At 39.8% G+C, this 14958-nt stretch overlaps 1 protein-coding gene across 1 annotated transcript in view; it reads left to right on the top strand.

The window, feature by feature from the left end:
* The first annotated feature begins 3046 nt into the window (after nt 1–3046).
* The window catches only part of POLB (DNA polymerase beta), a 31019-nt gene continuing 19107 nt past the window's right edge, over nt 3047–14958 (top strand). Inside the window, exons 1-6 of the mRNA XM_040448124.1 lie at nt 3047–3222; nt 3562–3619; nt 5989–6055; nt 10331–10405; nt 11778–11836; nt 14512–14561. Coding sequence (XP_040304058.1) covers nt 3162–3222; nt 3562–3619; nt 5989–6055; nt 10331–10405; nt 11778–11836; nt 14512–14561 — 370 coding nt within the window. The 5' untranslated portion in view covers nt 3047–3161. The remainder of the gene's footprint in view (nt 3223–3561; nt 3620–5988; nt 6056–10330; nt 10406–11777; nt 11837–14511; nt 14562–14958) is intronic.

Here is a 14958-nt window from a genome sequence, read left to right as displayed (position 1 = left end):
ATTCCCCCCTCCCACAACCCCTCCAACAACCCTCAGTTTGTTCTCCATATTTATGAGTCTCTTCTGTTTTGTCCCCCTCCCTGTTTTTATATTATCTTTGTTTCCCTTCCCTTATGTTCATCTGTTTTGTCTCTTAAAGTCCTCATATGAGTGAAGTCATATGATTTTTGTCTTTCTCTGACTATTTTCACTTAGCATAATACCCTCCAGTTCCATCCACGTAGTTGCAAATGGCAAGATTTCATTCTTTTTGATTGCTGAGTAATACTTCATTGTATATATATATATATACCACATCTTCTTTATCCATTCATCCATCGATGGACATTTGGGCTCTTTCCATACTTTGGCTATTGTGGATAGTGCTGCTATAAACATGGGGGTGCATGTGTCCCTTTGAAACAGCACACCTGTATCCCTTGGATAAATGCCTAGTAGTGCAATTGCTGGGTTGTAGGGTAGTTCTATTTTTAGGTTTTTTTTTTTATTTTTTTTTAACGTTTATTTATTTTTGAGACAGAGAGAGAAAGAGCATGAACGGGGAGGGGCAGAGACAGAGGGAGACACAGAACCAGAAGCAGGCTCCAGGCTCTGAGCCATCAGCCCAGAGCCTGACACGGGGCTCAAACTCACAGTCCGTGAGATCGTGACCTGAGCTGAAGTCGGACGCTTAACCGACTGAGCCACCCAGGAGCCCCTATTTTTAGTTTTTTGAGGAACCTCCATACTGTTTTCCAGAGTGGCTGCACCAGCTTGCGTTCCTACCAACAATGCAAAATAGATCCTCTTTCTCCGCATCCTTGCCAACATCTGTTGTTGCCTGAGTTGTTAATGTTAGCCATTCTGACAGGTGTAAGGTGGTACATCATTGTGTTTTTAATTTGTATTTCCCTGATGATGAGTGATGTTGAGCATTTTCTCATGTGTCAGTTGGATTATTTGTTTTTTGGGTGTTGAGTTTGATAAGTTCTTTATAGATTTTGGATACTAACCCTTTATCTGATATATCATTTGCAAATATCTTCTCCCATTCTATCAGTTGCCTTTTAGTTTTGCTGATTGTTTCTTTCACTGTGCAGAAGCTTTTTATTTTGATGAAGTCCCAATAGTTCATTTTTGCTTTTGTTTCCCTTGCCTCCAGAGAAAGACGTGTGAGTAAGAAGTTGCTGTGGGCAAGATCAAAGAGGGTTTTGCCTGCTTTCTCCTCCAGGATTTTGATGGCTTCCTGTCTTACATTGAGGTCTTTCATCCATTTTGAGTTTATTTTTGTATATGGTGTAAGAAAGTGGTCCAGGTTCATTCTTCTGCATGTTGCTGTCCAGTTTTCCCAGCACCACTTGCTGAAGAGACTGTCTTTATTCCACTGGATATTCTTTCCTGCTTTGTCAAAGATTAGTTGGCCATACGTTTGTGGGTCCATTTCTGGGTTCTCTATTCTATTCCATTGACCTGAGTGTCTGAAATAATGGTAATTTTAAAAAAAATTTTTTTCAACGTTTATTTATTTTTGGGACAGAGAAAGACAGAGCATGAACGGGGGAGGGGCAGAGAGAAAGGGAGACACAGAATCGGAAACAGGCTCCAGGCTCCGAGCCATCAGCCCAGAGCCTGACGCGGGGCTCGAACTCCCGGACCGCGAGATCGTGACCTGGCTGAAGTCGGACGCTTAACCGACTGTGCCACCCAGGCGCCCCAATAATGGTAATTTTTAAAGGATTAGATTATAATACTAGAACTATGTTCTAAAAAATTAATCATGGTTAAGCTGGATGGTGAGATAATTGTTTAATTTTCTTTTCTCCATTTATACATTTTCAAATATTTCTACAGCACCCATGTATTATTTTGTAATAAGCTTTTCATTTTATTTACATACAAAGCAATTGCCTGGAATTGGTAGTTCAGTATGAACCCAAGAGAAACACCTGTGAAAATATTGATGTCACATATCCGTTTTTCAAGCAGAACTGTAAATTTCTCAGATACGGGTCATCATGGTTGTTTTTTTTTTTTTTTAAGATTTTATTTATTTTTTTAATGTTCATTTTTGAGAGAGAGAGGGAGAGGAAGAGACAATGCAAGCGGGGAAGGGACAGAGGAACCAAAGCGGGCTCCTCGATGACAGCAGAGAGCCCTATGTGGGGCTCTAACTCACAAACCATGAGATTATGTCCTGAACCAAAGTCTGGCGCTTAACCGAGCCTCCCAGGCTCCCATTAAAATTTTATTTTTAAGTACTCTCTACACCCAACTTGGTGCTCCAACCCACCATCTTAAGATCAAGAGTGGCAACCCACAACCCCAAGATCAAGAGTAGCATGCTCCACCGACTGAGCCAGGTGTCCAGGTCATTACGTTTTAATGACATTTTCATTGCTCATTATCTAGGTTAAGCACTTCTCCGCATCCTACTGTTTTCTCTTTAGCCCCTACCGCAAAAGGCAGGGGAATAAGAAATAAAACACTCTGACATTGGCGGGCATATCTGTTAAAAGTTTCCTATAGGAGGCTTCCCTATAATACGGCGTATTTTATTCTAGGTTCCTGCCTGCTCTCTAGTACGGAACTCCACTGCAGTGCACTGGTACCATATTCTTACTGAAAGTTTTCACAAGTAAGTATGATGCCGGTGTTTGCCTCTTATCCTCGTGCATTCAATAACTATTATTGTGCACATACAATATGTGCACAAAAGTATCCTCGGTATGCTATCTCCCACCCGACTACCTGAGTTGACTTCACAAAGTCGGACTCCTTAGTTTTCCCCTTCTGTGGAGAGGATTCCAGAGAAACGTACTGGGAAAACAGACACTGTCTTGTTAAGAATCCAGGTCTTCCTACGGAAACCCCGTTACGAAACCAGCCATCTCGCCCAGCTTTCTCTTTCAGGTCTTCTGCGCCGGGTGGTTCCCGTCTCTCTCGCACCCAGCAAGAGCCGCGAGAGCCCCGCCCCCGGCACCGCCCCCAGCGCGTGACGTCACCACGCGCGCCGCGCACCGCGCCCCCTGTCAGAGGCAGCCATTGTTCAGTAGGTCGCGCTGGCTTTGCCAGGGCTGGGTTGGTCCTGCCCCCCCTCTCCAAGTCCCGGCCCCTCCTTAAAGCTTGGAGAGGGGGCCAGTCCGCCGCTTTGAGCACTCTGCGGTCCTCGGGTGCAGGCCACCATGAGCAAACGGAAGGCGCCACAGGAGACGCTCAACGGGGGAATCACAGACATGCTTACAGGTTAGCGCCGCGCCAGGCGCCTCTGGCTTTCTTCTCCTTTCTTCCTATCTCACTGCCTTCCCTTCCTTCTCTCCCGTCCCCACAGCCCTGTGGATGGGTCTGGCCCCTTGCAGCGGGTAGTCTTCCGTACGGCTCTTCCTTCAGCGCCCATTGCTGGTGGCTGAATGTCAGTCCTCCAGGGGACTCCTGTGTCACTGTTTGGGCTGTCTTGGGCCTGGCCCGTGTAGAAGCGTAGGGTCACTGTCCCTTAAGAAGTTGTTACATCCCCTTCTGGAAAACTCAGTTTTCGTTTGTTTACTCGTGGTTCTTGTTGACCCGAGCCTCTTGTTGCCTTTGCAGAACTCGCAAACTTTGAGAAGAACGTGAACCAGGCAATCCACAAGTACAATGCTTACAGGTGGGACGGTGCAGCATTCTCTGGTAGCATGCATCCTGGGATGTGTGGCAGTTAACAGGGCTGAGGGGCCAGTGGATATTTGGACCATATGCAAGAGGAGAAAAAAGCAACAACTGAGGGTATTGACTCTGTGGTTGTACAATATTTCTGGGATAATTTGGGCAGAGCTCTGTAGGATCGTTTCTAATCGGTTCCCAATCTGATTGCAAAATAGGTGTAGCTGATGTGTGTTTTCCCCATCATCAAATATGAATTGCTGAAAATGCAGTTTGATTTTAAGCCATAATGAAACAGTGTATGAGGTCTGTGCTATGAAATTCATGGAATCAGATCTTCATCTGGTTGGTGTTTGGCCGATCCTTGGATCCATTCTATCCTGTCCATCTCACCAGGATCCTTATCATAGCCATTATTCCCACATCCAGTTACTTGTGCCCCTTAGCTCACAAACATGTCCTAAGTCCCTCAGCTCTTACAAGCAAAAACAAAACAGCCTTCTTAACTTCCCTCTACCCTCTAGCTAGCTCCTGTCTCTTTCCTCCACTTTACAGTTAAGCTTCTTGAATAATCTGTTTCTTGTCTGGATTTTCTCAGCCCTGGTCATTCTTTATCTCATTGTGGTATAACTGTCATCCTGCCATTCCTCTGAAAATGCTGTCACCTACATCTCACCTTATTGAACTCTCACTGGCATCCACCATTAGCTCATTGCATTCAAGTCTTAGCCTTGAATTCTGCGATGGCACTCCTGTCTGTTCTTTCACCTCCTGTATTCCAATGCTAGGAGTTCCCAGAGGTCTGCCCTTTGTCCTTTTTTCTCATTTTTATACTTTCCCTGGCAGTCTTAACATTCTTGGCTTTGGATACTGGTTATGTCATTGACTCCAAATCTGTATCTCATTGACTTTTCTTCAGATTTTTAGGCTGCTATTACCTTTATCTCCACCCTTTCAAAATTAACCTCAGCTCTCTCCTTCCCTTCCCATTCAAAAATTCAAAACTGATTATGCTTCTTACCTTATCTTTTGTGACTTCCTGTTTAAAGTAATTGTTCTATAAAAAAAAAAATAATTGTTCTATCCACACATTTGATGATCTAAAAATCAGAGATATTCAACCCTATATTTTATGTCGCACCAGGCTTCAGAGAGATGTTTAGTTTTGAAGGAGCCTGTCAAGGGATAAGTGAAAGGAAGAATAGTCTAAGAAAGGAAACAAAATGTGTCAAGGTATTGAGACCTGAGGAGTATGACATTTTCCAGGAAGTCAGTAGTTCAGTTTGCTTATGGAATATGGTCGGAATGAGGAAATCAATCTGGAAAATCAGGTGATGCCTGCATGTATTTCCCTACCCAGATATACATTTCTCTTGATTGTGGCCAGTATATTCTTTTGAAAATAGTTGTCTGATCCTGCCATTCTTCCATATCAGATAATTAATATTTTCTCTTCACCTTGATAAAGCCCAAATGCATTGTGGCATACAGAAGGCCTTTCAGGATTAATTCTTTTTCCCTTCAGGCTTTGCTCCATAATGCCAGTTGTCTGTTACTACTTGTCTTTACTGAAACAGTTCCCTCAACAAACTGTCCTCAACATATCTTTCCAGACTCATCATCAGTTACATGCTAATAGAGGTTGAAATCCAAATCTAAAGGTCTGTATGTATTAGAACAGAATGAAAAACCAAGGATGCAAAGACTACCTGGTATTTATGCTTTAGACTTAGATGTACTCTGGCTTTTTTATCAGCATCATTGCTAAACTATATTTAGCACTGAAATTACAGACAGGATACCATCGGTAAGCTCCCAGGGTGTGCCCAGTGTGTCACCAGATTATTGAGCTGGATGTGTGTGGAGATGGGCAAGAATCACAGGTCAGTGCTTTATGCAGAACTGAGATGAGAGCAATGAAAAAAAGAATATAACTATAAGGACATGGCGGAATGCAGTTGGAATTATAGGCCATGAATTTAAAAATAACCATCCATAAACCCCTTTGGTATCTAGTAGTCTAAATACCACCAGGTGGCACATTTTTATGAGAGTTACAAACAGTTTCTGAAAACTAGCTTATCCCCAAAAGGAAAGGCTACTGGTCTGCTGAATCTCCCTAGTCTCACATATACAGTTAAAATTATGCTATCCTCAAATGTGAGGGTTTTCAAAATACTTCTAAAAGATATGCAGGTGGTCTGTCATTTCATCTGAGTTTTTTAAGTTTGACACAGATGTGGAAAATTAGTTATTATGATAAAGTTTAAGCTAAATATTTGCTTGTATATGTGTTCCAGTTTAAGAAAAATTAAGACCTCCCTGGATTTGTAACTAACTGATTTTCTTTTCTTTTTTTTTTTCCTCTTATAGAAAAGCAGCATCTGTGATTGCAAAGTATCCACACAAAATAAAGAGTGGAGCAGAAGCTAAGAAGTTGGTAAGTTTAGTGAGCAAGCTGATTGTAGAGTTCACACATGTACAAATTTGATGGGTTCCACTGGAAAATTAAATTTGCCTCTCCAAAGCTTCCTTGATCCACATACGCAGATTTCACTGCTCCTGATTTCTTGGAATAATATTAATGCTATATCAGTCATACTGTTTCATTGTCAAAGTAAATTGAAATTCTGCTTTAAATATATGTAATTATAATTTTTTTCTATACCCTGCCATATACATATGTATTCACACTGAATTTCAGTTTGAGGGTTAGTCCTCAAGAATGTGGTGACAGAACATATTGGCATGTCTGGTCCCTAGCTCTTTTTCTGATAACAGGTATAAGAATTTATGTGAGTTAGTGAGAGTTGGTGTTCCCAAAGAGATCTTACCTACTAATCACATAATTGAGCCCCTTAGTATGTTACCGCATTTAGCCCTCTTGTCTGTAACTTTCTTGAAGCCCTATATGCTCTGTCACTGTGTGTATCACAATTTCTAGAGGGTCATGGCTCTTGCTAATTTATATTAGTATTGCCGAGAATATACTAGGAAAGTCTACATGTTGTTCTCTTTCTTTTTTTTTTTTTAATGTTTATTTAATTTTTTTGAGAGAAAGTGACAAAGCAGGAGTGGGGGAGGAGCAGAGAGAGAGAGACACACACACAGAATCTGACGCAGGCTCCAGGCTTCGAGCTGTCAGCACAGAGCTGACGCGGGGCTCGAACCCACAAACCATGAGATCATGACCTAAGCTGATGTCAGCCGTTTAACTGACTGAGCCACCCAGGCGCCCCTGATAGGTTGTTCTCTTTCATCTAAATCTCACTAAAAGATTCCAAGTTCCTGAAAATTGAGGACCATATCTTAATTCATCTTTTGTTAAAGATGTCAAACTGACATAGCTTATGATTGGTCTAAGTCCTGACAGTTATCACCTTCTTTTGTTATTCTTTACCCATTTGTGTTCCCAAAAGTCCTCTAGAATTTAGGTTATCAATATTTGATTGTCCTTAATTTTCTCATGAGAGCCTTCAAAATATGAGCCATAATTGTCCTGTATTTTCACCTTTCAGAGTCGTGAAATTACCATAAATCTTGTACATCTTATGATTGAGTGACAGATTATCCACATTAATCATGTGCCACATCTTCATCTTGAATTAATTACTCAATACTAATGATGTCCTGGTGTATAGGTTTTAAATCTTTTGTACCAATAGACAGTTCTCAACTTCAGTATATCCTCCCCAAATAGACTAGCCAAGGAAGTTATAAATACATTGGGCTTTAATTCTGAGTTTCTTTCCTGGTGAACTGACCCAGTGTTAACCTCAGGAGCCACTTCTGCTTCCATTCTGTTCCCCTTTTATCACTATTGACTTTCCTTTTTTATGTTAATTACCTGCTCATTTATTAGATTCAAACTTTTGACAAGCTTTAATGCACTTCATCCCAAATCTGAGCTTATGGTATATCTCTAAAAAAAAACCCCACAAAAATATGCAAAATTCCTTTTACATGAGACTGGACTTAATATGAAAATCACTTAGGGGCGCCTGGGTGGCTCAGTTGGTTAAGTGTCTGACTTCAGCTCAGGTCATGATCTCATGGTTCGTGAGTTCAAGCCCTGTGTCAGGCTCTGTGCTGACAGCTCAGAGCCTGGAGCTTGCTTCAGATTCTGTCTCCCTCTCCCTCCCCCACTCATGCGTGTGTGCATGCGTGCTCTCTCAAAAAAATAAACATTAGATAGAAAATATGAATATCACATCATTATTCCTTTCCACTATTATATTAAAAATCACCAACCTACTCTTTGGCACATATGAGTGCACATAATTCTAGAAGTCTGATATTTCCAGAATGAGTGTTTGCCTCTTAATCCTTAATGTTAGGTATAGGAAATAGCCTAGGCTTAAATTGCTTCAGGTCAGTATGTGTCTTCTGATAAAGAAAAGGAGAAACCTGAGCAGTTTCCATTTTCTAGTCTGTTCTGCTTCCTAAATCTTGTTCATTTCTATCTGGTAATTGCTGTTTTCAGAACTTGAATATGTGTTCAGTAGTCCTGGAACACTTATTAAGCATTAAATAAATCAAGAATATGGAAGGGTATACGTAGGGCTAAGAGACAATAGGAAATAACTGGCACACATGTTGTTGTGCACTTGAACATTTAACTTAAAAGGACCAATACCACCAAGAGTGAGCACTAATGTAAACTGTGGGCTTTTTTTAAAAAAAAAAATTTTTTTTTAACGTTTATTTATTTTTGAGACAGAGAGAGACAGAGCATGAACGGGGAGGGGCAGAGAGAGAGGGAGGCACAGAATCAGAAGCAGGCTCCAGGCTCTGAGCCATCAGCCCAGAGCCCGACGCGGGGCTCGAACTCGCGGACCGCGAGATCGTGACCTAAGCTGAAGTCGGATGCTTAACCGACTGAGCCACCCAGGCGCCCCAAAACTGTGGGCTTTGATGATGATGTTTCAATGTAGGTTCATCAGTTATAATAAATGTAGCGTTGTGGTGGGGGATGTCGATAGTTGTGGAGGCTATGTGTGTGTGGGGGCTGAGGGTATGCGGGAACTCCGTACTTAGTGATCAATTTTGCCATCAACCTGTAGCTACTGTAAAAACTTATTTAAAGGGAAAAAATAAAAAAGGAAAAAAACATGAAAAAAGTGTTCAACTTGACCAATAATCAGAGTTGCAAATTAAAACAAGATGCTGTATGGCGTTATCAAACTATCAAATATAATATACAGTATGGATAAAGATGTGGAAAAAGACATACAGTTACTAATGATGGAAATCTTGGTTATTTACAGCTTTTCTGAAGGATAATTTGGCAGAATGTTGGCAAAATGCCTATCTCCTTTGTCCCAACAATTTTACTTTGAGGAATTTATCCTGAGGAAACCAGTAGAGATAGATGTATATAAGCATCATTCGTTCTGCACCTGTATGCCACGTATTCTCCTGGTGCTTCAGGTGAAGCAGTAAAAAGACAGGATCTCTGCTCTCATGGGGCTTATGTTCTAGAGCCGTGCTGTCCATCACAATAACCATGAGCTGCATTTGGCTAGTGAGCTCTTGAAGTGTGGCTAATGTGACTCAGGGATTGCATTTTTTCATTTTAATCATGTAAACTTAGATCGTCTCATGTGGCTGGTGGCTACCATGTTGAACTATACAGTTCTAGAGCAGTGGTTCTCAGTGTGGTACGTAGACCAGCAGCAGCATCACTACCTGGGAACTTGTTAGAAATGCAACCTACTGGGGGAGCTGGCTGACTTAGTTGGTAGAGCATGTCAGGGTTGTGAGTTCAAGCCCCACGTTAGATGTAGAGTTTACTTTAAAAAGAAGGAAGGAAGGGGGGAAGGGAGGAAGGAAAAGAAAGAAAAAGAAAGAAAGAAAAGAAAGAAAGAAAAAGAAAGAAAGAAAAGAAAGAAAAGAAAGAAAGAAAGAAAAAGAAAACAAAAAAGAAAAAGAAAAAGAAAGAAGGGAAGGGGAGAGAAGGGAAGGGAAGAAAGAAATGCAACCTTTTAAGTCAGAAACTCTAAGGTGAGATTGGCTTTCTGTGTTTTACCGCATCCCCAAGGTGATGATAATGTATGTAAAAGCTTAAGAACCTCTGCTCTAGAGGAAATTCATGACATGGTTATATCAAAGTTTTTGAACTATCTAAATGTTTACCTGTAGGGTATTTGTTAAGTAAATTATGATACATTCGTACAGTGATATACTATGCAGCCATTAAAGATACTAATGTTGTATTTATATATTGATATGGAGATTTGTTCATGATCTGTTTTTAAGTTAAGAAAATACAAAGCAGTATGACTCTGTTTTTGTAAGAAAACTGTGTGTGCATATATACATATATGCACATATAACTCTGCTTATGTATATAAGCAGAGAAAGCTATGTAGCAGATGTTAGGTGATGAGATTACAATTTATTTTAATTTTCAGGGTGATGAAATTAGCAAGTGATTTTAACATTTTTATTTTTGCAATTCTATTTCTCTTTTCTACAACAAAAATTAATTTAAAAAATAAGTCATTTAGAATTGTTTTATTAGGACTTCTCTTTTGTCAGTCATTTAAAGATTTTGTTGGGAGAATATATTTTCACCATGACTCAATTTTCTGTGTCCTTGGTTTTAAAACTGGTCATGTGATCATTTTTTTCATTTCCCATTTTTTACTTTATCTTTGAGTGATTTGGTAAGCATTATATTTATATGAGTTTTATATTTTTAATTTTCTATTAGCCTGGTGTAGGAACAAAAATTGCTGAAAAGATTGATGAATTTTTAGCGACTGGAAAATTGCGTAAGCTGGAAAAGGTAAAATTTTAACTTGTTTGCTTATTTGATTATAGTCTGCTTTTTTTTTTTTTTCTTTAGTGTTTTTTTATTTCGAGAGAAGGAGAGCAAGCACGAGTGGGGGAGGGACAGAGAGAGAGGGAGAGAGAAAATCCCAAGCAGACTCCATGCAATTAGCATATTAGCACTAATATTTAGTGCTAATTAGTGCTAATTTAGTGCTATATTAGTGCTAATAGCACTCCATGCTATTAGAGTCGATTGCAGGGCTCAGTCTCACTATCTGTGAGATTATGACCTGAGCTGAAATCAAGATTTGGACACTTAATGGACTGAGCCACCAGGTGCCCCTCTAGTGTCTGTCTTTAGGGCAACTATCATGTAGCATCATTGCAGGGTGACTGACGTCATTCACCTGGTGACATGGAGAAGAAAAAGAGAGGAGTGGAGTTTATGGCTTTAAGTGTTCTATTTTTTTAATTTGAATATTGTTCCCCTAAAATAATAATTGTTCACTTATTTTATGTGCCCTTTATTTTTAAAAAATATGTTTTTTGGGGCACCTGGGTGGCTGTCTTTGGGCATCTGACTTTGGCTCGGGTCATGACCTCGCAGTTCGTGAGTTCGAGCCCCACGTTGGGATCTGTGCTGACAGCTCAGCCTGGAGCTTGCTTTGAATTCTGTGTCTCCCTTTCTCCCTCTCACTTCTCCCCCACTCATGTTCTGTTTCTCTCTTTCTCACAAAAATGTTTTTATTTTTAATATTTACTTATTTTTGAGAGAGAGACAGAGAAACAGAGCACAAGCAGGGGAGGGGCAGAGAGAGAGGAAGACATAGAATTCAAAGCAAGCTCCAGGCTTTGAGCTGTCAGCACAAAGCCCAATGCAGGGCTCAAAATCATGACTCGTGAGATCATCACCTGAGTCGAAGTTGGACACTTAACCAACTGAGCCACCCAGGTGCCCCTTTCTATATATCCTTTAAGAGACTGTTAGCAGCTGTATTACAATTAGCTCCTCGTATCATTCAGAAGGTAGGTTATAAACTTTGATAAAAGATTGTTATATTTTAGAATTTCTATTCTATTCTTAAGCTCTTTAAAGCATTTTTATGATTTTATTTCACCCTGGTGATAGTAACTATACCACTTATGGTCTTTTATGAATAAGCCTTTTAAAAGTATTGGATAAATGAGAGATGAAATATCTTCATTTGCTTTGTTATTCATCTATAACCACTGAGGTTATTTGTGAATACTTTTGTATGGTTTTACAAACAAATGTAAATGGCTCCTCAGGTCTCTTAGCAGACTGGTATATTTCCAATAAGATCATTTGAGTCCTCAGAGCATTCCAAAATCATTATTAGACTTTTTTTTTTTTTTTCTTAAAGATTCGGCAGGATGATACGAGTTCATCTATCAATTTCCTGACTCGAGTTAGTGGCATCGGGTAAGAAGTATTTTTTAAGTAGACACAGTAGTAGGGTTGGTTTTATTTTTTATGTGAGACAGAATAAGCATATTCTGTTTCCCTTCAAAACCTGTACCTTGTCATCTCTGTGTCTTTGTCCATATAGTTCACTCTTCCATATCTTATATGTCTGAGGCTGGTTCTTCAGGTGCTACTTCTGCTTTCAGAGTCCATCCAAGGCAAGTGTTACCTCCTTCATAAAACCAGTTTGATTCCCCAGTCAGATATAATCTCCTTCTTCTAACCTCCACCTACACTTGCTCTGTGTACATCTTATCACTCCCTCCAGATTATGCCTCTTTTGTCTCTCTGAGCATGATATTTATCTTAAGCATTTAAACTTTTTTTCCATAGCACCTAACATAGTACCTTATAAATTTGGGACAAGCATCCAAGCATTTTTTAATGAAGGAATCTCTATCTTAAAATTTGAGTTAGCACCAAAGGGGGCTTCTTTAACACTTCTTGACAACATAAAGATTAACATTAAAACATTAAGGTTGTGGGACACTTGGCTGGCTCAGTTGGTGGAGCATGTGACTCTTCATCTCAAGGTGTGAGTTTGAGCCCCACATTGGGTGTAGAGATTACTTAAAAAATAAAATATTGGGGCACCTGGGTGGCTCAGTCGGTTAAGTGTCCGACTTCAGCTCAGGTCATGATCTCATGATCCGTGAGTTCGAGCCCCGCGTCGGGCTCTGTGCTGACAGCTCAGAGCCTGGAGCCCGTTTCAGATTCTGTGTCTCCCTCTCTTTCTGCCCATCCCCTGTTCATGCTCTGCCTCTCTCTGTCTCAAAAATAAATAAACGTTAAAAAAAAAATTTTTTTTTAATTATTTATTTATTTAAATCCAAGTTAGTTAACAAAGTGTAGTATTGGTTTCAGGAGTAGAACTCAGTGATTCATCACGTACATATAACACCCAGCACTCATCCCAAGTGCCCTCCTTAATGTCCATCACCCATTTAGCCCATTCCCCACCCACCTCCAGCAACCCTTAGTTTGTTCTCTGTCTTTAAGAGTTTCTTATGGTTTGCTTCCCTTTTTGTTTTTATCTTACTTTTCCTTCCCTTCCCCTATGTTAATATTGTGTTTCTTGAATTCCACAAGTGAAATCATATGGTATTTGTCTTTCTCTGCCTGAGTTATTTCACTTAGCATAATACACTGTAGTTCCAGCCACATTTTTGCAAATGTCAAGATATGCCAGTCTTTAAAATCTAAGATCTTTTTGTTTGTTTGTTTTAATTTTTGTTTAACATTTATTTTTGAGAGAGACACAGAGCATGAGTAGGGGAGGAGCAGAGAGAGGGAGACACAGAATCCAAAGCAGGCTCCAGGCTCTGAGCTGTCAGCACAGAACCTGATGCAAGGCTTAAACTCACAAACTGGGAGATCATGACCTGAGCTGAAGTTGGATGCTTACCCAACTGAGCCACCCAGGCTCCCCTAAAAACTAAAATCTTAAAAACAAACAAACAGGGGCGCCTGGGTGGCTCAGTCGGTTAAGTGGCCGACTTCGGCTCAGGTCATGATCTCACAGTCCGTAAGTTCGAGCCCCACATCGGGCTCTGTGCTGATAGCTTGGAGCCTGGAGCCTGCTACTGTTTCTGTGTCTCCCTCTCTCTCTGCCCCTCCCCTGTTCGCGCTCTGTCTCTCTCTGCCTTTCAAAAATGAATAAATGTTAAAAAAAAATTTTAAAAACAACAAAAACCACTAAGGCTATACTGCTTTGCTTAAGCCGCATCTTTATGGAATGAGGCATTCTTTTAGATATGTGATTGTTCCTTTAAATAGCCACATTTTGATGAAAGTTATTGTAAAATATATTAAATTCTTAAACTTAGTACTGAAAATGAACATGACTCCTCAGGGACTTCGGGCCTTTCTAAAGTATTAGAAGTTGTTTTAAAGAGCATCTGTGTTATTATTATCTTCTTTTTCTAGGGAAAAACACTGAATATTGCAAGTGGGGTAACTGGCAAAGTCAGAATTAGAACCCATGTTTCCAGACTCCCAATTTAGTTCTACTTGTTATGTGCCATATTGCCTTTCTGCTATGAATATCTGTTTCTGTGTCTCTACAAATACTCTTTGTCATTAAAATTTTAGTTTAAATACCATTTCAGAGACCTTCCTTTGCTACCCAATCTAAAGTAGGACCCAGCCACTCGTCACTTTTCCGTATTTTAATTCATTTACCTGATACTTTAAAAATTTGTTTATATACCTATTTATTTTCTCTCTCTCCCCACTGGAATGTAAGTAGGTAGGTAAGACCAAGGTGCTTATTTGTCTTATTCTTGCTGTATTTTCAGCACCTAGAAGAGTATCTGGCACATAATAGGCCCTCAGTTAATCGTTTGAATGAAAGAACTGTTTTCTTGTTTGTATGTCTGTCTGATGAATAAGGTATATGTGTACTATAGCGCTTAGCTGCTTAGATGTCTGTTTCATATCCAGGTTCGTGGTTGTCTTCCTAGATTGAGACTTCAGGAATTCTCTTTGGATAAAATCACACCACATTTTAACAGGTCTTGTTTAGCTCCACAGTAACTCTTCATGTTTGACAAGAGAAGACATACTTGGTTATTTGTTATTAAGGGGTCCTGAGTTTCACTTGATATTTAGATAATGCTTTTCTTTTTTTGTAGTCCATCTGCTGCAAGGAAGTTTGTAGATGAAGGGATTAAAACATTAGAAGGTGAGTATGTACAATAGGTCACCAGTCCCAGGTCACATATGCTCCTGAAGGATGGTTAATGCTCTAGCAAACTAGAACTTGAAAAACCTTTTCTCAACTAGTAAATAGGAATGGTAAGACTTTCATTTTAACTCTATAGCAGAGAGTAGATGTAAAGTAGAGCTTTTATTCCTATATTAAACTTGTTCAGGTTTATAACTCAGAAGAAGAGGAAGTGGCTTCTTTATTTAAATGCAGTGATTTCATTTGTAGATTTTGAAACAATTTAAATTGCTTTTGTTTCTCTAGTGAAATTTTAGACAACAGAATCCTACAAATTCAGCCTTAAAAGCAAAGTGATATACATGGAGAAAGATTCTGTAAGAGGCTTGCAATACTTACTGAAGGAATTTTTGAT

The sequence above is a fragment of the Herpailurus yagouaroundi genome, unplaced genomic scaffold, assembly GCF_014898765.1.
Source record: "Herpailurus yagouaroundi ecotype Mexico unplaced genomic scaffold, PumYag 28, whole genome shotgun sequence".
Classification (NCBI taxonomy): Eukaryota; Metazoa; Chordata; class Mammalia; order Carnivora; family Felidae; genus Herpailurus; species Herpailurus yagouaroundi.
This window is presented reverse-complemented; position numbering and strand designations above follow the sequence as displayed.